At 46.2% G+C, this 27,380-nt stretch overlaps 1 protein-coding gene across 1 annotated transcript in view; it reads right to left on the reverse strand.

Moving 5' to 3' along the window:
- Positions 1-27,380, reverse strand: part of Anxa13 (annexin A13) — a 52,087-nt gene that overhangs the window by 6,721 nt on the left and 17,986 nt on the right. The window contains exons 3-9 of the mRNA XM_076835780.2: positions 24,103-24,178; positions 11,693-11,787; positions 8,468-8,638; positions 5,269-5,302; positions 5,085-5,164; positions 3,588-3,656; positions 3,086-3,187 (exon numbers count right to left, since the gene is read on the reverse strand). Of these exons, the coding sequence (XP_076691895.2) occupies positions 3,086-3,187; positions 3,588-3,656; positions 5,085-5,164; positions 5,269-5,302; positions 8,468-8,638; positions 11,693-11,787; positions 24,103-24,178 (627 nt within the window). The remainder of the gene's footprint in view (positions 1-3,085; positions 3,188-3,587; positions 3,657-5,084; positions 5,165-5,268; positions 5,303-8,467; positions 8,639-11,692; positions 11,788-24,102; positions 24,179-27,380) is intronic.

The raw sequence follows: 27,380 nt of genomic DNA on the forward strand, positions 1-27,380 counted from the left end.
TATGTGAGAGGACAGGGGTCTGGATCCCCAGCCATGTCTGCAAAGCCATCCAGAGTAAAAAGGGCAGGGCCTTTTAATCCTGTCCCTGCCCCCAACTTTCTGGGGTTTGGTCTGGAAGTTGGTAGAAAGGGATGCCTATCACTTTCCCAGAAACAGAGTTCTTGTTTTGCAGACTGAGATTGAATTTCAAGACAACCTTTTGTTCACACAGATCTGTATTTACTTAAAAAAAAATCCTCACATTAAACCACTTTCTGTTTCTACTGTTAATCCCAGGCCAGGGGAGTGATTTTCAATATTCCACAGACTCTCAGCCCACAAAACAGATAAAGGCAGATGAACAGCTGGTCTGGGAAGGTGGAGGTGGGCTCCCCACACTAGTCCTGGACATTGATGCCATGTTCTGGAACCTCAGTGCTCTTCCTTGCACAACTCCTGGGGACTCTATTCACGTGCTGCAATGAGATGCTACTTCCTCCTTTTCTCTGCTGGCTCCAGCCACCTGCAGGCTGCAGGAGCATCTCCCTGGGCTCTCTGGAACAGAGTCTGGAATAATGGACTGACCCAGCTACTGGGACTCTCCTGTGTCCGCTTTTCACTTTAGTTACCTCAATACCTAATTCCTAGGGGACTCTTTGGACAGAACCAGGTTTTCTGATCTCAGAATAAAAACACTTTACAAGGGTGGATTCCAAACCAGTCTCAGAGACTAGTTAAACAGGTAGCAGTGCCTGTAGGGAGAACACATCTCTCTTTTAAAATGGATGCCTCCAAATTAACAGTAAGCTGACCACAGGGCCCCCTGCATTCTGGCTTTGATGACAGAGGGCCATTCTGATGGCTTAGGAATATAAAAAGAAGGGCCAAGAGGTGAGGCTCAGGATGAAGAGGTGTGGGGCTGGGCTGTGCATGTGTGTAACCTATTTATTCTGAGCCCTGTTGTGGAACTAACTTTGACTTTGTGATTGTGTGTTTCATGTTTGGTAAAACTTGGGACTGGAATAATCTTGCAGGATGTACCTGTTTGGAGAGGTTCTGTTTCTTGGGTTGGATTGCTGAGCATGTCAGAAGTTAAGACTTAGGCTTAGAGGGCAAGTAAAGGACAAAACCCTGAGTTTTTGTGCCAAAAATTAAAATTCAACTGAACGCCATGACAATCTAATACATAATACATTCCAGTGATCTCATACAAGTGTCTTGGTGCTCTTGGCCAGATACATCAAAAACGTATTGAACCTAGGTTCTAAGAACAGAGTAAATTCTAAAAAATAAGCAATGAAGATCAAAATGAATGACATTTGAACAAGGCTTTTAGAATATACAGGTAGCATTTTAGAGCTGGTTTTGTGTCAAGAATCAGCACCTCTGTAGGGTGCTTTATTTCCTTTGGAGATTTGCTCTGATTTTTGGTCCTGTTGGTTCAAATGGGGAGAGTGCTAACAATTGCTAATGTTTATCGAGCACGCGTATACAGCAAGCAAGGTACTGTCTAATGTTTACTTCCATGAATTCATTTAATCCTTACTAATCCTATGCAGTGGGTACCATTAACCCCCTTCCTAGTTGAGAAGAGTTAGGCACAGACCTTTAAGAATTTGCCCCAGACTCTGTTGCTAGTGGCCTGGGGCCAACTCCTCAAGCTTCTTTATGCATCAGAATCACCTTCGGGTCTTGTTAAGTCCTGCAGTTGGTTAGACTGGAACCCCAGAGAATCAGGTTCAGTGAGTCCAGGGTGGAGAGTGAATTCTCAGGTGATACTGATGCTGCTCTTTTGGAATCAACTTTGAGATATTGACCTAGAGTGCGTCCTTTCAGGGTTGTCATTAGTTCATACAGTTGTATGTGTGAGTGCATGCACACACACACACACAACACACACACTCACTCCCGTGTGGGAGTTTCTCTGGTGATCACCAATGACAGCCATTCTTGGAAACTCCATCAGTGGCCTCTATCACGTGGAAGAGGACCATGGTCACTGAGAGGTCCTCCAGCTCAGAGGCCAGAGGCCTGCAGGCACTGAGAGCAGGGGCTGCTCGATTGGCTGCCTTTGATTATGACTCTGGGCACAATTTGAAAGCAGGGGCCCCTCAAGGCTTCCATGCAGTAATGATAAAATTCCGAAGCCTCGTTGTCTTTTCATCTACTGGCAGCTCCCAGGAAAGGCTATTTCGAGTGAGGAGCAGCCAGCTCCAGCCGAGGTAGGCGCTCGGGCCGGGGAGGCTTGGAGCTCTCATCCACTTTCTGCTACTGACTTGTTGTGTGGTCCTGATAAGTTACAGATGGCTCCTCACTGGGCAGACTTGCCCTGTCCAACAGTTACAGGCCACAACAGCTGTTCAGCCTACATTATAGTTATGATATTGTCGTGAAATTGAAATGAGACACAAGGCATAGAAGTGCTTTGAACAGGTAAAAGCACTCTACAAAAATAAAATAGGAGGAAAAAAAGGGTTTTTTGCCAATTCAAGATCGCTTTTAAGGGAAGGACTTAGAACTAAGTACTCTGAAATAGCTAACTCACTTCGTTGGCTTAAATTGATCGTGAGATTAGAAACACAATTTATCCATGTCTTTTCATGAGGGATCTCACGTCTGTCTGGAGAGTTGTAGGTACACTGTGAACACAGCTGTAAATTGGAATAATACCACCGATAATAGAGCTTACAACCTGTCAGATATTGTTCTGAGCCTTTGTCTTCTTTAACTATTACAAATAGCTCTATGAGGTTTGGATGGTGATGCTCATGGTCCCTGTTTTACAGAAGAGGGTGGAAGAGGTTTGGTCACTTGCCAGTGGTAGAACCAGCATTTGTACCTGAACCCTGGACTCTTAAGTTTTGCTCCTAAACATAACACTCTGCATGTCCCTGATATCCCAGGGTATCCCAGACTTAGTACCCCATCTTGGGGCTGTCCTGTGCAGGATGAGGGGAAGCATCCTGGACCTTACCCCACCCCTCACCACTGAAAACTACTATTATTTGTGATTTTCTAGCTCTGTATCCCAGGTCTTGGCTTCCTTTGGAAATAATTCAGGAGAGTTTCTGAGAGAGCCCACTCCCCTCAGTACTTCATTACTTACAATCTGATAGGCTTGAAAGGTGGCTTGTAACTGCTTGTAGTTCCTATTGGCCAGGACTTCATTGAAGGCAAGCTCATCAGTACCCCAGCGGCCTTCCCCTGCCTCGAAGCAAACAATTTGAAAAGGACTTTGTGAAAAGACCGCATATTCAGTGCTGTGATGAGATCTTACTTACAGGCAATTATAAAATACAAGCTGAATAGAAGTCAAATGGATTGACTAAGCACTTTGAGCATCTAACCCACAAACATGCATTATATATTTATATTATTTATACCTTTTCTCGTTCCCAAATGGATCCAGGTTAGCCCCAGAGTATAAGAACAGGAACAACTCCCTATATATGATCTGAATAGATGTAAGCATATATTTATTTCTTAAAGGTCACACTTATTTCCTAAGCAACTCCCATGTGCATGAAATAAGAAAACGTTTGTGGAAAACAATGCTCATAATTTAAAAACAAAAGAAGTTGTGGAGACTGGCACATGAGCACACTTACATCATACAGATCTTTGGCATCCCGACCAGCCAGATCCTTGTCCACTTCATCTCCCTCATCACGATTCGCCTAGAAAAATCCATACATGGTTGTTAACTCGAGTTCCTGCTGGACCACTGTCTTGGGACTGTGAGGGTGATTTCGGAGTGGCCTGAAGCACTCTTCAGCCTGGCAAAGCGTCAAGGCCTGCTCTTTGCTGCCATCTTTTGGGCATGACTGATAAACAGTGTCACTTCTGTGCAAATGCTTGCTTGTAGAAATCAGCGTCAGTCAGGAAGCCCACTGACCTCAGAGCAGGCTGACAGCAGTGACCTCAGTGACCCACAGCCTGATGGAATCCCTTTCTCTGAGTGTGCAACAGTGGAAACAGAGATGTCGCTCTGTGGTTATGTGATGGCAGATGGTCTGGGGGATTTTTCTAGATGTCATTCGGGTCCATAATTAGTTGAATGGATCAAAAAGGAGGTCATTCTGGGTGGGCCTAACCCAATCAGGACCCTCTTAAAAGTGAGAGATGGGAGTAGTCAGAGAGATGAGCTTCTGCTGGCCGGGAAGAAACCCCACAGCTCTATTGTAAACTGTTCCCCGGGGTCATGTGGCAGGGAGCCGCAGATGGCCTCTGGTTGCCAACGGCGGTCTCTGGTTGACAGCAGGGAAGGGAACAGAACACCAGGAATTCTCCCTGAGCTTCAGGTGAAATGGCAGCCCTGGCCCAAACCTGGGTTTCAGCCTGGTGAGACCCTGAGCAAAGGACACGGCTAACCCATCCCTGGACTCCTGGCCTGTGGCCAGGGTGAGAAAGTAGATCTCCGTTGTTTTGAGCTGCTTAGTTTGTGGTGATTCGTTATGCAGCAGGAGAAAACTTACACAACCCTCCTGTGGCCATTGATGCCTAATATTGTGGTTCTGTTCTGTCAGTCTATCCACAGTGGGATAAATGAAATGGAGGAAATGCACGAAGCTCAAGTAGATGGCTGTGAATGAGATGCAGGTGCTACCCACCTGGAGACCCTAGAGTGGGAGGACTATGTCCCAGCAGGGCCACTTCTGAAAGCCCTGCTGCCCTGGTGGAGTTCCTTATAGCAGTTCCTACAGGCCTAGACTCTGGGCACATCCTAGAAGTAGGGGCAGATTTGTGGTGTGGAAAGGGCCTGGCTTGGGTCAGATGGTCTTGCTCCTGGGCTGGGTCTTACTGGATGTGAATCAGGCAGGTTCCCCATCTCGGGAGGCCTGACTTCCTCACTGGTCAAGGGAAGTGGTTATATTTAATGAGCTAATCCAATCACCCAAAGGCTTTGCAAACCGCACGAGACTGGGCAGATTGTTATAAGAGGAGAAATCCCAGGTGGATAACTTCCTGGTCCCTGGGCTGATGGAGCAAGGGTGGACAACTTTTAATAAAAGAAGGAAATGTTTATCTAGTTTACCTTTCTTGTTATGGTACCATGTGGCCAAGAATTATTTCCTCAGATGGTAAAGTAGGTGAGAACAGTTTACCTGCAGCAGGGACACCAGAATCTTCTTTAGGTTGCCACTTACGTCACCTTTGACATCTGATTCAAGGCTCCTGTCAAATACTTTTGAAGAAGCAAAAGGGAGAGGAGAAAGCAGACAATTCAGTTCCTAGAAGTGTTTTCAAAGGGACAGACCTTATCCAAAGCCAGAATGAAAAGTCACTTACGCCTTTGGTAAGCCTCTTTGATGGCACCGATTTCCTGGAACAAAATTAAAACAAATCAGTGTCCAAGTGGAGTCAATCAGCAAGAGGGAGGTGCCCACAGACCAGGCAGGTGACTGTTTCCAGACACAGGTGTCTTCCTGACGTCTTAAGATAGTCATCCCTGTGGGACTTGCCTGGGGTGTGAAGGGACCCTCTCCGTGCAGACATTTCAAACACACCAGTAACACACGCATATATTCTCCTTAGATACACAACCAACCTAGGTGTCCATCAGTAAGCAAATGAATAAAAAATAAGTTGTATTTACACAATTGAATACTATGTAGCCATAAAAAGAATGAATTTCTTATTGTTGAAGAAAAGAAACAAAATTAACTAAAACAAAGTTTTAAGCTCAAACTTGCACAAACAAAAATTTGGTAGATGTGGTTTTTTCATATTTGTGCATTTTATGTCTTTCTGTGTCAGTTATAGTAATTTGATTTATATAAAATGCTACTGAAAGAAGAAAAAAAAAGAATGAATTTCTATCATTTGTGACAACATGCTCGAGCCTGGAGGACATTATGTTAAGGAAACTACTCAAGCACAGAGAGACAAATACTTCATGATGTCACTTGTTTGCAAAATTTAAAAAAGTTGTCTCGTGAAAGTTGAGAGTGGAATGGCAGCTACCAGAGGCTGAGGATGAGGGGAAAAGAAGGAGAGGGAGAAATTGATGGACAGTTACTAAGTTATAATAAGATGGGACTAAGAAGTTCTCCTGTGCTATTGAATAGCAGGATGACTGCCGCTAACAATAATATATTGTATACTTCAAAAGAGCCAGAAGAGAGGATTTTGAATGTTTGCACTACAAAGAAATAATGTTTGAGGTGATGAATATGTTAGTTATTCAACTGTGATCATTACACATTGTATACATGCGTCAAAACACTATACTGTATTCCATAAGTGTGTACAATGATTTCATGTCCAATAAAAATGAAAAGGTAAAAATATCACAGCTCAGCCTTTCTCCACCTCCTGGCCAATCTCACAGTCTCACACCCACCCACATAGCCAGCATTAGAAGTTCAGTATGGGCCAGGAGCAGTGGCACATCCCTGTAATCCCAGCAGCTCAGGAGACTGAGACAGGAGGCTCGTGAGTTCAAAGCCAACCTCAGCAATGGCAAAGTGCTAAGCAACTCAGTGAGACCCTGTCTCTAAATAAAATATAAAAATGGGCTGGGGATGTGGCTCAGTGGTTGAGTGCCCCCTGGGGTCAATCCTGTGTGTGTGTGTGTGTGTGTACATATATATATGTATGTGTGTGTGCATGTATATATATAATTCACTGTGAATCTTCCCAAACATTTTCCTTTGCATTTACATAGAGTTAGGGTGCTGCTGGAAACATATAGGAATTTTTGAGTATGAGTGTTTAGAGGTGGAATGCGGTCCTTATCATTCTGTGACCCACTTCTTGACTACTTAGTGACTAGGAGGATCAAGCTCTGCTCATAAGTAGACAGTCACCTCGTTTTTTAAAGGGCACAAAATGTTCCATCCTACTGCAGGTCACAGGTTAGCCAGTCACTCACTGATGGCTGCTTAGGTTATTTCTAGTTTTTTGCTGCGTCAAATAAGGGGACCCCTGATGCCATCAGAAGTGCAGTCCCGGGGCGCAGACTGAGAGGGATTGTTTTATATTGAATGTCTCTGCCGTGGCCGCCTCAGGAGCTGCCTCCGTTTACGCTGGCCCCAGCAGTGGACCATGCAGGCTGCCCCTGTCCTCCCCTCAGCCAGAGGGCAGTGATGAGCGGCAGCAGGTGGGGGCAGCAGGTGAGGAGCTGGCTGCTGGGCTCTGATGGTGGGAGGGAGGGCCGACCAGGAGATGGGGGCTGCTGACCAGGAGTCGGGTACAGCTCCCCCCGCCCCCTTCCAGCCCACCACTAGGATCTGCCTCAACCTGGCACCTGCTCTCTCTCTCCTTTTCTTCTCCTTATCTTCAGACCTATTTGATTAAGAGAAAGGCTTGGCTTTATTGCTTGGACCTTAAAGAAACCAGGCCAAGGTGAGAAAAAGAATAAGAAAATTAACCTTTTTCACAAAGGCAGGAGCTGATTGCCCCCGACATTGGGCACCTCACGGCTGGGACCTAGGGCTTCTGGGAAGGGCATGAAGGGCATGAATGGGGAAAGTGGTGTGACCATGGACCGTGGGCATCACCAGGTCTGGGTGCTAACTCACCTCTGAGGCATTTTCTGAACCTGAAACGGAGGAAAGGAGTGCAGGGGTGTGGAGAAGAGGGGTTCACAGCCATAGCATGGATCATGGTCGTACTCTGGGGGGAGTGGCTGAGCCTGCGCCCTGGGCTGGATGGAGTGACAGGTGGCTAGCACTGCAGGCTTCAGAGAATGTCCAGCGTCAGAGTGCTACTCCTCATCTTGCTGTCTGCCCCAACCACTGATGCTGTCTCTTACTGGGACGTCTCAGAATGTGGGGCTTTTCTGGTATTGTTCTTGCTGGGTTCCCCCCACTCCCCTCTGATGGGTGGTTATGGAAGAAGACGGGGTCACCTACTGATGACTTGTGGACTCTCTTTACTCTTGATGAATTCCTTGGCCCTCCTGGATTCTGGAACCAAAGACAAATGGGCTTCTGCAAGGGCTTTTTTTTTTGCACCTGAAATGATGGCATGAGCCCAAGGGATCTTCTATCTATTGATTGAAGGACACAGAATCCTCCAGGGAGGTGCTAGCAGCCGCTGGGGGTGCTCACTGGGATCCCTGACTCCACCAACCTTTCTGTCTGGTTATATAGTCTTATTTATGCTTTACATGGATAACAGTCACGGACAAGGCGGTGACACAAACGTGTGTGGGTTACCTATTGCATTGTTCATGCCTGAAGGCCCACAACGTCAGGCTGGGGAAGGTAAAGTAGAATCACGCCTCCCGTGCACAGTTAGAGAAACAAAACCTAGACTGACGCAGATCTGGAAGGATCTATTCTGTCAAGCAGGGGTAGCAACACCAAGACTGACCTATGGAAGACAGCAAGAGACATCCTTCCTACAGGGGCCAAGTGGACACCTTTCTGCACAGACTCTTGTTGCCCATGGAAAGAAGGCCAGGAAGTGGCTTCCCTCCACGGGGTTGCAGCCATTTCTGGCAGGTGTGCAGATTTTTGTTCAAGGGTAACGTGGGACTGACCTTATTGGTGCTTGTGCACAGGATCTCGATGAGCACAGCCTCGTCTGTGCCCAGACCCTTCATAGCCTTCTGCAGTTGTCGGGCGGCATAGTCACTGGGCCTTTCCAGAAGAGCCAAGGCTGTCTTCTCAAAGTTTCCACTCAGCTCACCCTTGAGCACCTCTTCCAGGTCCTAAAGGAAACACAGAGGCCTGTTGGGGAGTGGCTGGGGGGAAAGGGACAGGTGTCTCACTGCACTATTGCATGTGCTCAGGCCTGGCAGGAAACCTGCCTTGGCCACATACAGAGTGACCTGGCAAAAACAACCCACTCTTGGAAACAGTGGTCACCATGGCCATCCATCCATTCTCCCAGCAAGGCTAGCAGAGAGGCAAAGAGGAGATTTCCCACTCAGGGCTGGAGATCCCAAAGACGAATCATTGAAACAGCAATGTTTGCAGAATATTCTAGGGTTCCAAGACCTTTCTCAATAGATCCTCAAGACAACCCTGAAAAACTAGCCTAAGTATTGGCACTGTCCTCATTCACTGGACTTCAGAAGATGAAGGGTTTGCTGCCAAACATTCAGCTAAAAAGGACTGAATGCAGGTCTGTTTTCTCTAGAGGAATCTGATAATTTACCATCCAAATTGGGTTAGTTTTGAGAGGAAAGGGGACTATTATTAATAATTGTGATGGACAGCAGGAATAAACAGGGACTCTCTTGTTAGGACCAGATGTACAGTCACTTCAGTTATCTTGTTAAACCCTGAGAGGGAGGTGTGTGAGAAAGAACTCAGACAGGCAGATGTCAAGGAAATTCTCCCTGGCATCCTGTTTTCCGTGGGCATAGTCTTCAACTTTTTTTAGAGCACCCTCTTATCACAGTGAGGAAACTACCTTCTCCTTCCTGTTCGTCTCTGATAACAGGGTTTAATAAGGACAGGGTCCAGAGGGGGTAGTCAGTCTATCCAGTTGTCAATGCCCCAACTTATAGGAAGGACCTGCCGTGGAGCCACAGCCCAGGATGGGTCAGATTGGAGGCCCATAGATGAGTGGGTATCTCAGGGACCCAAGTAACAGCAGGGTCCTGGGCTGGCTACTCAGCAACAAGTCTGATGGCTAAGGACACAGTCACAGTAGCATTGTGACCTTGGAAAACTTAATTTCATCCACAGGCAATTTTCTTCTCTAGAACATGGGAAGAATAACCAGATTTATAGAGTCAATGGGAAAATTAAATGAGAGGATCCATGTAAATAATGAGCACAGTGCCTGATATATTTGATAATGCTCAAAAATACTTATTATTATTCATTATGTGTATTATATAAGAATATCATTGTTAGCCTACGTTGAAAGGGATTTCCTGAAAGGAGGCAAATCAATTATTTATCAAATGAACCTCTGAGTTCTGGGCCAGGGAGAAAAATCCATATTTTTGTGCAAGGCCTTGGGATCTACCATCTTAAGAGGACTGTAATATGACACTCCTGTCCCCGCTGCTACCTCTCCCTTTAACACTGCATCCTGTGAAGGTAGGCTTCTGCTCAGGACTCTGTGGTGTCTACCACCTGGAAACTGGAAATCCTTTTCCAGGTCAGAATGGCATTGTTTAGAACTGCAGCAAAGAGAAATCCCGGCTGATCACTCTCAGAAGGCACAAGCCTGGAAATAAATCCTTGAGGGTTTATATTCTGTTGGGCAGAGAAACAGACTTGGGATTCCTCAGCTCCTGTCCTGCTAACTAGCTGTGTGACCCTGGGATGGTTATTCTCTTTGGAGCTTAGCTGAGACGGGGACTCTGATTTCATCATCTCAAACACCCTCCAGCTCTGAGAATCTCTTCCTTGGTCTCATCTCTGAAATACAGCTGAGAAGCAGAAAGAAAGCAAGGGATTGGCAAACAGGGATCAAGTTTCATGCTGGAACATGCCCTCTTTAGTTTTAGCAGAGACCCCAGGACTTTGTTTGCTCCTATGTCAGAATGAAGGTTAAGGAGCCTTGTGTCTGACTTCCCATACTGGTGGGGTGCAAGCAGACATAGAATGTGGGGGCTGCTAGGGTTTGACATGTGGACCAGGATTAAAATTCCACTTCATTCAATTCAATCAAATGCAGTTGATTGGAAACTCACTTATTTTCACAAAACGAATGGCATCCACAAGCCTGCTGATGAAAAGAAGCAGGAAAACTATGCAAGCATAGCCACCTGGGCTGTTTAGAATAGGAGGAAATGGCTCTGCTCCTGGCCCTGGATCCTCCAGGTATGGACGCTGGCCCTGAAATCAGAGACTTAGATCTGAGTCCTGCTGCCTCCCCACCTCCCCATGTCACGAGTTTATGTAAGTCCTTGAAACATGTGAGCTTTACCTTTCCTATCTGTGAACTGGGAGCAATCCTACCTATCCTAGCTTCCCTTTGTTGATAGTGCTAGTGTTATCTTCTTTGATAAACCAGCAATCTGAGAAGAGAGATAAGTGAGGAGAACAAGGCCTAAAGAGATTGTTACCTGCCCAATGTCAAATAAAGAGGAAACCCCATCTTTCTTTCAATCTGTTTACATGTCTGGTTTTTGAAATGGTAGAGGTTTTATAAATATGGATGAGACTACAGCATAATGATGGATATTCACTTTGCATAATGATAATTATAGTGACATTACAAAAAGGTTAAATTGTGTTCATTATATATTAATAAAGAAACAAGAAAGCCTAATGCATATTTTAAGATTCCTGTCCATAAGTGCATCGTCAACAACAAAAAGAATAAAAAAAGGAAATAAATAAAAAGAAAGAAAGAAAGCCTTGATCAAAATGAAGAGTTTGGGGTTTGTTTTAGTTTTCTGTAACAATAATTTATGAAGACCGTATCATTCTTGAAGAGTGTTGAATATATGAAAAACTTCTGCATAAAAACCCACCTGGGGAAACTGATTTTCAAATCCTTAGCTCATCTATAAGTTATTATGTGGAATTAGACCAAATTGAGTGGAAAAAAATGACGAAGGGCTTAATAGAAAAATGAAGTCAATTTAAAAAATAATAATGAGTTAGATATTGATTGTATCGGCTATTAAGTTAGCACAGCAATTTCAGGTTTTCTGAAGTCAATTACAAGTTTTAAATGGTTATTTCAGTTTTTCTCCTGGGATAACTCAATAAAACTTTGAAGACATTCTCCACGGCCAGGGGAGTGTGGAGGCAGTAGCGATAGTCAAGGCCACCCCGGTGCACCCCGCAATTACCTTGCCGTACTTCGCCTTGTACTTCTGCTTTATTTGCTGCCTCTGGTTCGAGGTCCTGCTTGCTAAGATTTCAATGATGGGGGCTTCATTTGTTCCTAAGGTGCAAATGAAGAGAAGTGAAGCTGGAGCGAGCGAGACACCAGGTGGAGGATCAAGTCAGTCAGGTTGGGAAGCCACAACCCACGATTTCAGGGTGATCAGAGGCTACGGTGGAACTGAGTGGCCCCCGTTAGCCCTAGTGTTCTGTGCTGAAAGTGTGTTCTCGGCACTCACTCGGACAAGACATTGGAGCCCTCTCTGCGGGAAGCACAGCGAAAACATTCTAGTGGAAAGAGGAACATGTACAGCCCAATCCCTCATTTCAGTCCTAGAGAAGCAAAAGCATGTCCACGCACAACTTGTGCATGATTATTTCTTTTTTTTTAAAAATTGTTCTTTTTAGTTACACATGACAGTAGAATATATTTTGACATTATGAATACACGGAGTATAACTTCTTTCCCATTCTGTGGTTGTACATGACATAGAGTTACAATGGTCGACTATTTGTATGTGAACATAGGAAAGTCATGTCTGATTCATTCTACTGCCTTTCCTGTTCCCATCCTCTCCCTTTCCTTTATTCCCCTTTGCCTAATTCAGTGAACTTCTATTCTCCACCCCTCCATGAATTTTCATTGCTGCATTATTCCTAATGCCCAAAAGGTAGAAACACCCAAAACTCATTCCATCAATGGATAAATGGATAAACAAAATATAGTATATCTATATAGTAGAATATTTGGCCAAAAATGTTTATTTGCTGATAAATATGGAAGAAACTTAAAAACATTATGCTAAATAAAAGAAGTCAGTTGCAGAAGATCATGTATTATATGATTACCTTCATATGAAATTCTAGAATAGGGAAACCCATAGACACAGAAAGTAGATTAGTGGCTGGGGGTGTGTGGGATGGGAAGAGGCACAAAGGTTCAGGATTTTAGTGAGGTGATGAAAATGTTCTAAAATCAATGGTTGCAATGTTTGGCATATCTATAAATATATTTAAAACCATTGAATTGCGTACTTTAAATGGGTGGATTATATGGTATGTGAATTACATTTCAATAAAACTATTTTTAAGACTCAAGAAAGAAGTTGTAACCCATTTCTAGTCCACTGGGTACTTACTACTGACATAGGCCTAAGATCTAGGCCCAAATTGCCACAGTATCAATCCCATCCACAAAACTGTTAATCTCAGAAGTCTAAACTGGGACTGAAAGGGTAGTTGTCCCTGTAAGCCAGTAAGCGCCCATAACACCTTTGAACTTTGTTCTTTTTATAAAGCTGTTTTTTTCCCAATGCTCAAAGTAATGAATGCTCATTTCAGCAATCTGATCAATACTCAAAGCTGTCATGATTAAGAAGGGACAGGGAGATGTCCTTGAACAAGGAAACACAATTAGGAAGATGCCCTAGGCATGGCCAGTGTGGGAGTGAGAAAGACCAGGCAGCCATCAAGCTCTAGATTAGATTTCCTCAGCTCAAATTCTAATCGTGGCTCCACCCTTTACTGACTGCCTGGCACTTGACCAGTTATAAGCCTCAGTTTCTCCACCTATATAGTGGGCAATACTAGAAAAGGCTGTGTGAGAATGAACTGAGAATCCAAGGAGGGGTCCGTGGTGGAGCTGGGTGTGCACTCTGGGGACCCCAGACCCCAGGGAAAGTAAATGTCCAAGTGCCTTGGCGCTGCCTCACTCCACGTGGGACTTGTGCAGGCCACCCAGCATGAGCAGCCCACCTTGGTGATGGAGTACCCTGGGGTCCCACGGAGCACTCAGCAATCATGAGCACTGGAAGGAAATGTGAGGACCATCTAATCTAAACTGTGACAGATGAGGAAACTGAGGCGTGGCTCAGGGCCTCTTCTCAGGTCCTGTGCTGCCTTTCTTTGCCTGAAGCACCTTCCTTGATGACTGTCCTCCTCTCCTCTCATTTGTTTCTTCCTTCCCTCTCTCCACCTCGCTCTCCCATCCTCCTTTGGCCCTTCTTTCGTGGGTCACCTAAGGTCAGTTTCCAGTTCTCCTTTCTAGCTGTTGTTACTCCTCCCACAGATGACTCCTTCCCTTCGTTGATGACCCTCTGAGCTCAGATCTTATTTCCAGTATCCCATGGCCATCTTCCCACAGATCTCTAAGGGGCTTCAACTTCCAGGGGAGCTAAAGCTGAACACATTTTGCTGGTTCTCAGTTTAACCCACTCTCCACTCTCCTATTTCATTTCAGTGCACCTGAAGTAGAAAATCCAAAGTTACATCTGGGTGCCCATTTTTGTCTCCCTTGCTTTCCAAAGTCACCAAGTCCCATCCATCTCACCTATGATAGAACACTTGCATCTGTCCCTCTCCTTCATTCCCACTGCCACTGCCAGTAGATCCTGATTGTTTCAGTCTTTCGGATGCCAGGCTCCACACTCCATCCTGGACCATATACATATGTCCTCATTTCACTTGGTAATTTAAATGCTTTTGGTGATTCCTCATGACTTCTGGAATTAAATCAGAATCCCTTAATGGAGCATCAGGACTTCCTGTAATCTGGTCTCAGACTACTCTTTCAAACCCATCCCTGCTCTCATGGACAGAGAACTCACTTACCTTATCTCAACCACATTTGCTGGTGGATCAAGTGCTTTAAACCTTGAAGAACTAAGTTCCAGCTTCCCTGTTCCTCCATAGCCCAAGGCTTACATAGCAGTAGATCCTTGCAGTGATTATAGGATTGCATGAATGAGACATTCTGAGCCTTGTGGCTGGGCCACAGGGAGTGGTTATTAAATGTAGCGTGTACTATCACAGTGCCAATTATGGCCGTCTTGCTTGGGCCACAATTGGTTGCTTGGGGGAACTGGATCTGTCTGGCACATCAGAACTATTTTCCAAGCATATTACTGAAGGTATAAAAAGTGATTTGGGACCATTTTTATTTTAATAGTTTCACGTTTATTTTAATTTGAACCTAATGTGTAAAAAAAAAGTGAGCTAAAATGAGTTGATTAAAAGAAAAATGCTAAGTTAATAGTATTCAGACCGACAAAAATCATGGAAGTGCAAATGGTGGAGGTCTAGATTAGATTGTTGCCTGGATTGTTGATTCTTTGGTGACAGAAGTTGTGTCTTATGGTTGAACCCCTCCTACATACGGTGGGTTTCGGCTGTACTTAGTATTTTCCAAATAAATCTGTTGAATTGCTTTGCACTGATTTGACTTAATTAAAGAAGGCAAGGGTTCATCCCAGTCCACTACTTTTTTTTCTTTTTATTTTGTTGGTACCAGGGGATTGAACCTAGGGGCGCTTGACCACTGAGCCACTTCCCCAGCCCCTTCTCTATTTTTATTTAGAGACAAGGTCTTACCAAATTGCTTAGGGCCTTGCTAAATTGCTGGGACTGGCTTTGAACTCACGATCTTCCTGCTGGGATTAAAGTTATGTGCCACCATGCCCATCTCCACTGCCTCTTTTGAGGACATCTTGGTACCCTATGTGGTACCAAGACAGGTTCTGTATCCTCTTCTCTGGTCCTGTCGCACAGCACCTGACCTGCTGTGGGCTGGGGGAAAGCTCCATATACATGAGACTGGGCGGCACCATTAGTCTCATGAGGTCTGTATCTATATCCAATGTTTTGACCTCTTGTTTGAATGATATTTAAAGAGGATTTCAGCAGCTAGTTCATAGGTGGAGGAAACAACGAAGGTCTGTTTGATTGGAAGGAGAAGTTAAGGAGGGGCTCCTGGCTCCTGGTCAGGTCTTGCACATCACAGGGGAGGAAGAAGAGTAACTGAAGTTCTTGAATCTTGTACAAGTAGTGAGCTCCCATGATATCCCACCTTGGAGAGGTCTAGCTGTTACTCCAGATTTTTCTACATGGAGGACCCAGGGCTATATTCTGGTGGGAGGAAGTGAGCAGGGAGGTGAGGGGACTTGTTTGAACCTGAATTTTCATGGGACAAATACTGTTTTTCCTTGGTTTGCATGCTCATTCAGAAGCAGCTTGTTAGAGGTAGTGGAGTCCAGGGATGGGCTAAAGCCATTGTCCTTGCCCCGTTCCCAAATATCATTTGATCTGACACTCCTTCAGTCAGAGCTGTGTGCAAGGAGACGGCTGGTTCCATGGTAGGACTCCAGGTTTCAAGGAGGAGTACGCATCTGTCTCCAAATCCTTCTCTACTTCCTGCCACAGGCCCCAAGATCCCTGCTATTAGAATCACTTAAGTTAAGATAGTCTCTCAATGGGGCCCGATGGACCTGATACATAGGCCAGCACATGAACTTGAGCAGGGAATAGCTCATGGAGATCAGCTTCCCTAGCAGGCCGCAGGGATGAGAAGCAACTGGTGTGGAGGGAGAAGGATGACCTTTGGAGTCAGATTGGACTTCCAGCTCTGCCTCACACAAGCCAAAAGGTGATGGACTCTTGGGTTGTAATGTCCCAGACTATAGCAGATATGGCTATCTGCTACCTCGGAAATGGGGTGAGTTGGAGTTGAGATGTGCTAGGAAAGCAAAATACAGACTGAATTTCAATGACTTCATATACAAAAGAGGGTTAAATATCTCTCTAATAATTTTTATGTTGACTGCCCGTTGTTATCATTTCAAAATGATAATATTTTGGGTCAAATAAAATGGTTAAAATTAATTTCATCTGTTTCTTTTTTAAAATTTGGCTTCTAGAAAATTTGAATTTGCATTTTTGGCTCACATTATTTCTCTACAGGATGGGGTACAGTAAAGCTCTGTTCTGATGTTAGTCCTTTGTTCATCCTGGGCCCTGCAGCAGTGTGTACATTTCCACAGGAAGGTCTACACTGGCAGAACCTCCCATCCAATGCTCCCTGTATCCTGGCTGTTGAGGAGGCACCTGCAGCGGTTAAGTTATGTCCCTTCAAAACTGCTCTATTGATGTCCTAACCCTCAATACCACCAAATGGGGCCTTATTTACCAATAGGGTTTTTACAAGGCAATCAGCCCAAATGGGTCATTAGGGCGAGTCCTAATCCCATATGACTAGTGTCTTTATTCAGAGGAGAAATTTGGACAGAGGGACCTATACACACAGGGAGGATGACAGGAAGACATGCAGGGAGGATGCCCCCCAGGGGGTGAGGAAAGGAGAGGTGCAACTAAGAACCACAGAAACCAGAGGCTACCTGGAACCAAGGGAAGTGAGGGACATCCATCCCTACTGCCTTCAGGGTGCGTGGTCCTGCTGACCCCTTGATTTTGAACTTCTGGTTTCCATAACTGTGTGATGACAAATTTCTGTTGTTTTAAGCCATCTGGTTTGTGGTACTTAGTTATGGCAGCTCTCAGAAACAAATATGCCTACTATCCTCACCAGTGCCTCAAGGTTTCAAGAGAAGAACCCTAAAACCTTTGTCGAAGCCTCAAGTCTGGAAACTCCTGCAGATGCTGAAAAGTAGTCAGATGCTCATGGTTTGCTGTTGTGGAGGGTGTGTGTGTGTGTGTGGCAATTTTTGAATGGAGGGTTGGAAAATTGAACAGGTGGGCATTATCACACTCCGGGACTGAGCCTGGGAAGGCCATATTGGTGGGTGGTCTGATATATTCTGATTGACAGGTTGGTAGCAGGAAAAAATCTGAACCATAGGTGTGGGTAAGGGATGGAGAGGTCCTGGCTGAAAAGGGGGATGAGAGAAAAAGGAGTCTGGCAAAACCACAAGATGTTTTCACTTGCCTCACCTTTGGCACCAGCCCTCAAAATCATCTTTGGAAAGGCTTAGCAGGGACTTAGGTCTGGCCTGGAAGTTCGAGAGGCCACCAGCTTTTTGTTCTTGGATCATTCACTTCATCTCAAGGATTATTTCCACCTCTATAATTCTGGGAAGATTTAGCTATTTGATTCCAACGGGAGAAATAGAAAATCCTAGGATGAGTTCACTTGCAAAAGTTAATTCACTCGCAGGAGTTCATTGCTTGCCTCATTCTGGTTTGGATCCAACACTGTTACTTACATTGTTCTTCTTCATTTCCTCCCAGAGTTCCACCCACGTAATGTGGATCTAGTTACTTAGTCTGTGATGTTACGATTAATTTTTAAATTTCCGAGTACCAGAAGATCTCACCTCGAAAGGGATTTCTTTTTCTTGTAAACCTCCCAGATTTCTTTTTCTCAGAAATGTCACTGGAGCTCGCCCCTTTGGGTCCAGTGACATCCCCTTCCATTTGGGCTGCTTCTTCCTGTCCATGTCAAGGGCCTCACACCCCAGGCCTGGACTGTGGCAATGCCATCCCTGGAAGAGGCTTCTAGCTTCCACGAGGTCCATTTGCTATATTGCGCTGGCAGCAATCTGGGGCTCATCCTGGGCTCCCTCTTTTCCTTCACCTCACATCCAGTTAGTCGCCCCAAAGCCTCTCTCCTCTAAGTCCTTGGGACCTCTCAGACCCACCAGCTCCTCTCCATCACCACCTCCACCACTGCCCAGAACTGCCGACACGGCTCACATGACCCTTCCTGTCTCCCTCTCTCCAGAGGGGCCTTTCTGAAGTGCAGATGGACCTGTCACTCCTCTGCTTCTGGCTGTTCAATGTAGGCCCCTTTAGTACAGAAGGAAGCCTCGATGCTCCAGTGGAGTCTGTGGGGCCCCTGGGAGCAGCTCCTAAGGAGAGCCTCAGTTGGGAGCCTCACAAAGTCTTGCCCTCCTACCTGCTCTTCCCCAGCCCCCTGATCATCTGTGCTACTAGATTTGCAGCTCCCAGAGCACTTCTTTCTTTCTCCCATAGGGTCTTTGCTGGCTCGCTGGCCCACCTGTATCTTTGACCTTGGACCTTCACTCCCACTCCTCCTTTAGGACTCAACAGGCTTTTCTGGATGGCTGTGTCCCTCATGCTACGCACATCTCTGCCATGGCACAGCAAGTTCCGGGGGAAGGGGCATTTTATGCATGGCTACTCACACACACACAAAAGGCTCTCAACATTGACCTTGCTGAATGAATGCGTGCATACAGGAGTGGAAGAATGGGTAACTGCAGAGCATCGTGATGAAACCCCATCTCCAAGCTGATGGGAGTTGCGTGATACTCACTGGGCTGTGCAGGGCAAGGACCAAGAGAAAATCTTCCCTCCTCAGAGGCCACGTGTGGCCCACAGCTGCATAATTGGGAAAACGGTTAATATTTTAAAAAGCAAGGTCCTCTAGACTTTCCTCCTGGAATACTTTTCAACAAGAGGGAGCCTGGAGTATGGCAGGCATGGAGCGGCTCTGCTCCAGCCTGCAGGCGGGGGAGGTGGGACCATGACACTGGCTTTCCCTCAAGCCCTAAAACCCCAGGCTCAGGTTGATCCCAGGAGCTTTTTTTTGCAACCAAGAAGCGATTTGCTCAAAGGTGACCTCATTCTACATTTCACAATACCTGTGTCACATAAGCAGTTCGTGCTGCCCAACGGTTTCCTGTAAACATTTACACTGATTTGAGGCACCAGGGATAGTCCCCAGTGGTTCTGGGAAAGACTTTTTAAAAACTGAGAAAATAAGGATCCTCAGTCCTACCGAGCATTGGACATGCAGGGGTAATGACACAGTGGAGGTCAGAGCCGGGTGATAATCAGCCTCAGGAAGCGCCCGAGGTTCTCTGTGGTTTGCTTTCCCAGCATTTTTCTGGGAAGATACAGAGTGAGGTTTTTGTTTCGACAGGGCGGAGGGTACAGGGTACGGGGTTTAAAGGCCTCTGGGGACTGTGTGCCAGATAAATAGTCTGAGCCAGTGGCAGAGCTCAGCTTTCCCACTGTCCAAATGCCAGCCCCAGCCTGCCCTCCTGAGCCCAGGAGGCTGCAGCCCCATTTATGGTGCCCAAGAGCTAGTCTCTCTCCTCAACCACTGGGCTTCCAGATTTTTTCCTGGAAGTGGGGGTGCAGGGAAGACAGAAGCGATTTGCTCAAAGGTGACCTCATTCTACATTTCATAATACCTCTGTCACATAAGCAGTTCATGCTGCCCAACGGTTTCCTGTAAACATTTACACTGATTTGAGGCACCAGGGATAGTCCCCAGTGGTTCTAGGATCCACCAGGTCATCTTGGGTGATCTTTTCTTAGGATCCTTAATTACATCTGCCAAGGCCCTTTTTCCAAATACGGACACCTTCACCGATCCAGAGTGGACATATCTTCCAGAACCCCAGTCAACCCAGTGCTCCCTCCAGATGGAGGACAGGGTGGGCCTACTCGTGCTCAGACTGGTCTGACTGGATCTGAGCATGTGATTCAGAAGGAGGCGACTAGCATGAGGGTCAGCGGGTGGCGGCGCACTGCGCTGTTCCCATCTCCTCGCCACCTCCACCAGAGGAGGCATTTGCTATGACATTTTTTGGATGATAAAGCTAAGGTCACATGGTACCAGTAAGTGACAGAGCGGGAGCTGAAGTTCACACCTGGCATGTGGAAAGTGCTGGGCAGAGAGTGACTCCGTTCTAGGCCTGGTTCTGCTCCTGTGTGGCTGAGCTGCGTTGCTTGACTCCTGGGTGTCTCAGGAGGACCTGGCCTTGAGCCCAGAGCATGGGCATCACCTAGAAGCCTCCTGGAAATGAAAATGGGAGCTCTGTCTTCTCCTACACTCCACCAAGACCTCAGATGACTCGAATGCTCCTGAGAACTCGAGAAGCTGTGTCCTGGATCACCTCTGGCCGTGTTGACCTCTAGGAGCTATGGGTTCTCACGTGCCCAGGATTAAGGCTTCATCATCAGGAGAGCCCTCCTGGGCCGACCCAACAAGAGCAGGACTTGGAAGAATCTGGTGAGAAGTGCAGTCCCTAGGGGCTGGGGCAGGGGCAGCAGAGGACCAGAGCCCTGGGACAGAGGTAATGGTGGCGCTGTGAAGGTGGGGATTACTTGGGGGTTACCTCTGAACTTAACCACATGCACAAAACTCCAGGGGAGCAGAGATGCCAAAAGATGAAATCTGTAAATTCTGTGTCAATTGGTTTAGAAATAAAATCTAATTTTATGGCATTCTAAATTATTATTTTGACTCACATAGGTGGGTAAGGGGTGAGGAGTGCATGTAATCTTGGTGGTACTTGGGACCTCTGTCCAGTAGCATAGCCACTGGTCACCTGTGGCTATTGAGCACTGGGAATGCGGCTTGTCTGAGTCTAAACCTTCTGTAAGCCTAAAGTGCATGCTGGATTCTGGAGAATTAATATTAAAAAAAAAAAAAAAGCAGCATGTAGAATACCTTGTTAATACTTTTTAGGTTGATTGACCTAAGGAAGTTGATGTTTTTGATATAAAATGAGGTTAAAATAACATAAAATAATGCATTTTATCTGCAGTTTTTCTTCTAAAATTTGCTTCTCAAAAATTTTAAATGACACTACTATTCATTTAAATTCCACTCTGGAAGGGCTGGTATATCCATGAGAGGGCTACATGGTCTTGCAGACAGACATGGCCAACAATATAACGTTGCTTCCACTTGTCCTTATCAATAGAGGGTGGGACAGTCTAACCTTCAACCAAATCAGAGCCCTCTGAGGCAACTCTGGTTTTCATAACTTGATGATCTTAGGCAAGATACATAACCGCTAAGCTGCTGCAGTCCAGCTGCAGCAAAATAACGGGGGGGGGGGGGGGGGGGCGGTGACGAATAACTTGCGTAGATTGATACAGCAGGAGTGGTAGCCCTTTGTTGTAGGATAGGAGCGGTATTTATACATTCCACACAGCTTATCTTAATTAGCATAAACTAGATACAGCAGTCAACCAATAAGGAATCTCCACACTTAATGGCTTGCTTTCGTTACTTCACAAACCACTCCCTCTGGCATTTTGCCAGGCGCCATCCTGACTTGTTTATAGACTCTAACACTAAGCTCTGCATCCTCATCTGTGAAGTGGTTCCAATAACACCAGTTGTACAGATTATGGGGGTTCTGGACGTGGTGACAGGTAAGTGACATCCAGCTCAGCACTGGGCATGGAAATGGTGCTCCACACAGTAACCAGTTCCACATTGGTCCCACCCCACCCTGTGGCTACATCCCAAATAGGGAAGAGAACACTGAGAAACTTTGCATTCAGTAGGTGCTCACTCTGTGTGTACTGAGCTGCACTTTTATGGCAGGTAAGAGAGTGGGGACTGGGCCATTCTCACACCCAGTTAGTCTCCATCCCCAGGCCAGGTGTCAGGACCTCACCCAGGGCAGCAGGAGGCCTCCCCTGTCTGGAAAGCACCTGGGAGTCCCACCGCTCAGCAAAACTCGGGGTCATAAACATCCTGTGGCTTCCAGGCAAAATCTGCTTTCCACAGCTGTCCTCCTAACACCAACTTTGCCTGTGGGCTGAGAATGTGCGCCTTCTCTCCCTTCCTCTGTCCATCCCTCCCCTTTCCCTCTCTCCTCCTCCCTCTTTCTCTTCTTCCTTTGCCTTTCTCTCTCTCCTCCCTTCTCTTCTGTCTCCCATCTTTTTCTGATTTATTCAAGAATATATACCATGTAGAAATCCCTCTCCACTTTCCTACCAGATCTTCCCCAACCCCCAGCTCCTCAGCACTTCTCAACATTTCTTGGGCAAGGCAGACTATTCCTCATACTGAAGCAAAATATAGCCACTGAGAACTTCCATCACGGATCCTGATATTTTTCTCTCTGCAGACACACGCAAAAATTTGTGGCCATATTTATTCTACCACGACAGCCATTCCTAGGCAAGCAAATCTCCATTCATTTCCTTCTAAGTATAAATCTACCACTTGTTTTTGCAAAAGCATTATGCCAAGTAAAAGAAACCAGACCACAGGCCACGTATTGTATGATTCAGTTTGTATGAAGTGGCAGAGCTGGCAAATCTTTAGAGACAGGTGGGGTATCCGTGAGTGCCTGGGGCTGAAGGGAGGGATGCTAATGGGCTTGGCCTTTCTTTTTGGGGTGATGGAAATGTTCTGGAATTAGTGGTGACGGTTGCACAACTCTAAATATACTAAAACCCACTGAATTATATGTTGCAAGAGGGTGAATTTTAGGGCATGTGAATTATATTGCATTAAGAAAAATAAAATAAAATACCTGTGGACTCAAATGGCTCCTGTCAGTTGTGAACAGCCCCGAGCAAGGACTTCACAGGCCATCCTTATCTGCTGGTAGCACAGCGGTGTGGCTGAGATGGACTAACTATAATGTCTCTGAGTTGGTGACATCTGGAGTGAATGATAGGAATGGCACCGACCCCACTGTTCGCCACTAACTGCCTCGGTGACTTGGGGTTTGTTATGTAACTAGTCAGGGCCTTCATTCCTCCTCTGAAAAATGGATTTTTTAATGAGGATAACTTAATGAGATTTTGTGTATAAAGTGTCTAAAAAATTTTAAATTTCCCATTAAATGTAAAAAAAGATGATCTAGGAAATTTAATTAACCCCATCCCTTGACCCTTCTCTCCTATCCATTTCTCCTGTCCTCTTCTCTCAGGCTGCGGGAGAAGATCCCACAGCTGTGTGGGCTGGAGCCAGGAGAAGACATGGTTTCCCTACTCAATGGGGCCCTGAGCAGCAGTCTTCCTGGTCATCTCCACCTCTTTGCTACTCAAGGGGTGTTCCAAACCGTGACTCAAGGCCCACACTCCATTTCCAAACCCGTCTCTTTGGTAGATGACCTTGCCTAAGCAGTGTCCTGTTTCATGCATGAGTACCTTTAATTTTTGCCCTGACAACACAGTGGAATGTATCTCCTCCAGCTGTCAATCTCAGCTCCTTCCCTCCTCCTTCTGGTTCCAGGCAAATCCTTCTGTCTGTGCTCTGGATTTCTCTTCTTCCAGACTCCTGGACCCAAATCTTGTTACACCAGTGGCCTCCTTGGACCCCAAGCTTTCCTCTGTGGCTTTGGACCTGGGTGCTTGCTCCTTTACCACCCCCCCCCCCCCCCCGTCCTGGATTTACCTCACTCCTGCACCATGTAAACAACTTCTCCAGTTTTGACCCTGGGGATTCTCAACTGTGGCTACAGCTTTGTACTCACTCAATCCACTTCTCTGTGCGCTTCCCACATCCCTAATCCAGCTCTCATTAGACTTGATTTCCCCACCACCACCACTAAAGGAGTCAGAGGGGTTGAGATGACATTAGGACTGCAAGAACTACATTTTTATGGACCTTCTCTCACCTCAAGCTGAAAGTAACTGTCCCAATATCCACCTTCTGCCCATTATATAGAATCCTGAAAAGTTATAGGTTCTGATTATACCTTTGGGAATTTGAATAAAGAGATCATTAGAAGTGATCAACTTGAATTGGAACACATAAGATAAGTAGGTCATTTTTCTCACCATCGTGGGAAAGTTGATTATGAGATTGAGTTTAATCAATTTCTGAAACAAATTAGCAGACAAAAATGTATTTTCATACCCATTCCTTTGCAGGCTTTGTACAGCGTTTTGGCATCTCGGTCCACATCGAAACCCTGATGACTTCTCTCTTTGGCCTGGAGAAAATAATTCGAAAGGTGAGTGGATAATAGAGTCATTTAAATTTTCTCTGCCTGAAATGAGCAGCTAATGACGAGGACCAAGCCGTCATCTGAGCAAGAGACCAGCTGCCACGTTTCACGTGGGTGGTGTGGAAATCAGAGGGGGAGCTCTGGCCCTGGAGAGAGAGCTGGTACTCTGCAGGGCCAGCTGGCTTTGGTGACCATTAAAGAATAGAGCCTTCTGTTCTCAAGGACAATAGTCTTGGCCAATTTTGTGAAAAGCAATTTTCATATCAACCCCTTCTTTGTGTGTCTGTCTCTGAAATAGGGACTAATACAGTGGGCCAATGTCCTGGAGTGTTGGTTCTCTGCTTTGTCACAAGACACAAGTCTATCTAGGGAATAGGTTTTGCCTGCCAGAAGCTATGAATTCTAGGATCTTACTACAGATTCATTTGGATCCCTACCATCCACACAATGAAGTACATACATTTGTCAGTGGTATATTATGAGAACAAATAAGAACATAGTTTTGGGGTTTGAGTGCTCTTTGGGGAGAAAAAAGACCTGTTTATATGCCGAGCCGTGTCCCATACTTCAGCCTTTGGTTTAATACATGTACTAATGAATCCACAGTTACTATGTCGATATCATTATTATTTATTATTTTTCTTTCAACAGACCTACTTTGTTTTTACTTAAAGTTAATTTTTAAAAAGAGACTTTTATTAGCACTAAGCTGGAAAACCGGTGTTGCTTGCATAAGTAGAAGATAACTATAAAAATATACGTATTGCTATTAAAAATTTAAAGATGTGAGGCTAATTGCAGTTATGCAGCTGGTGACCTTGAGCACACCCAGAGTTTTCCCAGTTCCTTGCCTCCCTTTCCTCTGTGAGGCAGCACGTGTGCCTGTATTTCCCGTCCTTCAGCAAAGGCTGGCTTAAGTGCTAGTTCCCGAACCTCCCCTGCTGGTCTCCCCTCCTGTCATGTCCTTTGTCTCCTAGAGGCAGTGATGGTAAACCACATAGAGCATATGTTGCATTTATCTGCCTGACATCAGCTTTCCTTTGGGGAATGCCCCTTCCCCCATTTATATGATCTCACAGAGTCATGAGACTGGAACCTGTGGTCCAGCCTCCGTCACCGTTGTGGGCACCTGCCCTGTCACTCTGGCAGTTGTGATTGGTTTAGGAGTGGAGATATGACCCACACAGTATCCCTGAGTCTCTCTCCCTTGGCTAGTATAATGAGAGAGAGATGTGTCTCCCCACTGGGCTCGAGAGACTGTGCATCTAGGGCTGTTGGCAGCCATCTTGTCCACAACATAAAGGGGAGGAGAGGGCAGGAGGGAGAGAGAAGGAGAAACAGAAAGGGAATGACATGCTTAGATGCAGCAGTGCCTGTTTCTTGTACTTGCCCAGCCTCGTTAACTAACAAACTTCCCCTTTGGCTAAGTTAATATGAGTTGGATTTCTGCCCTGGCAACCTAAGTGTCCTAATAGACATGGTCTGGAGGAGGTCTTGGTTAATGGAGAATCATGGGCTCCTGAGCCAAAGGGTCTGTAGGGCCACAGATCATCTCACTGCCTTTTGGAACACAAGGGCCTGGTCCATCTTGAGGTATCTATTCCTGAAACAAGCTGGGAGGGGATCTGACAATTTTTTTGAACACCTGCCCTGTGCCAGGTCGTTTCTAGACTTTTTTCATCACTCACAGGGAAGAGTAAGCATGAGTGGGCCACCTTAGAGGTAAGGAGACCTGGGCTCAGATGGGTGAGGGTTTTGTCCGAGGCCTTGCAGGAGGCAGAATTTTATCCAGCTCAGTTGACCAGCTGAAGCACACGCTCCACCTGGCCACCACCCTCTCACATTCCAGTTATGTCAAAGGTCTTTGTGCTTAGGCAGAGGGGTGACATATCCCATTTTCCTTATCCAAAACTTTTGTGGGGTGTGGAAAGCTATGTGGCGTCTCTGAAGGCTTGCTGGCAGGGCCAGCTACATAATTTGCAGAGCTCAGTGCAGAGTGAAAGTGCAGGGTCCCTTGCTCAGAAATTAAGGGATTTTAACACAGTGATACCACAGCATTAAACCCAACACAAGGCCCTTCTGAGCACAGGGCTCTCGGAGACTGTACAGGCTATGCCTCTAAGCGGCCCACCCGGCTTTTACATCAAATTCTAGAGAGGGTGGAATCTCAGAACTGAGTGTGTGTGGGTCTTTGATTTTCATTGGAAGTATCTTGGAGGGCTCCAGAAGGAAGGCAGAACTGAACCAGAAACCTACCAACCGACTAACTCACTGACTGTTCTGGGGGTCCTGCTAGTCTCCTCAGGGCAGAGAATGTGGTGGGACACTGGCTATCAGTCCCACTTCACTGATAAATGGAAACACACAGGCTCTGCAACTGGCTGTGCAGGTTATAGCCCTCCTGAGGGCACCCACCGAGGGCTGGGGTCACACCTGCCAACCAGAGCTGGCAGGGCTGCTTCCTCACTCAGGGGCACCTTTTCCTCTTTGTGCAAAGAAGCTGTGTGGGTTTGTAGCAGCCAAGCGCAGGCCTGTCTGAGATCCCCTGGCCCAGCAATGGCTGGGTTGGAGCCAGGGCCAAACCAGGACTTTCTGATTCTGGCAGATATAAAATGACATTCCTGGCCCTCATTCCCTTCCTGTTTTAGTAAGATTGTCCCATGATCCAAATATCATAGAACTATAGGAGCTGAGAGATGGGGAAAGGACCCTTTGAACTTGTCCAGTTTGCTAATCCCAAGGTTAAAGTTTAGTCCGTGACCTTTGGCTTGGGGGGTGCAGTGGACAGGTGCTGATCCATGTGCTAGGAATGAACGCGCTGCTGAGACTTAGATCTTTTTTGCTTGGCGATAATGGCAGGTAGCAGTCTATGTCAGAGGTACTGCCAGCAGCAGGGCAGACTGAGGCCACTGGCCCCTGGCTCCTTGTAGGAACCACTGTTAGTCATGTTGGTCGTCCTTCCTAATCCACTGGAGAAGAGAACACAGTCTTGTTCCTTGTAACAGCAGGATACTGGTGTTGGAGCCAAGGAACCACGTGATGTGATGATTTAAAAATGAGCGACACGGAGAGAGAGCTGCCTGGAATCTTCCCCTCTGTGCATCTGCGGCTGCCTCAACAATGGTCGCATTCATGAGGGACGCCAGTGTCCTGGCCAGGGTGTGCTGTGGCTCCTCAGGGGAGCTGG

This window comes from Callospermophilus lateralis, chromosome 16 (genome assembly GCF_048772815.1).
Source record: "Callospermophilus lateralis isolate mCalLat2 chromosome 16, mCalLat2.hap1, whole genome shotgun sequence".
Taxonomy (NCBI): Eukaryota; Metazoa; Chordata; class Mammalia; order Rodentia; family Sciuridae; genus Callospermophilus; species Callospermophilus lateralis.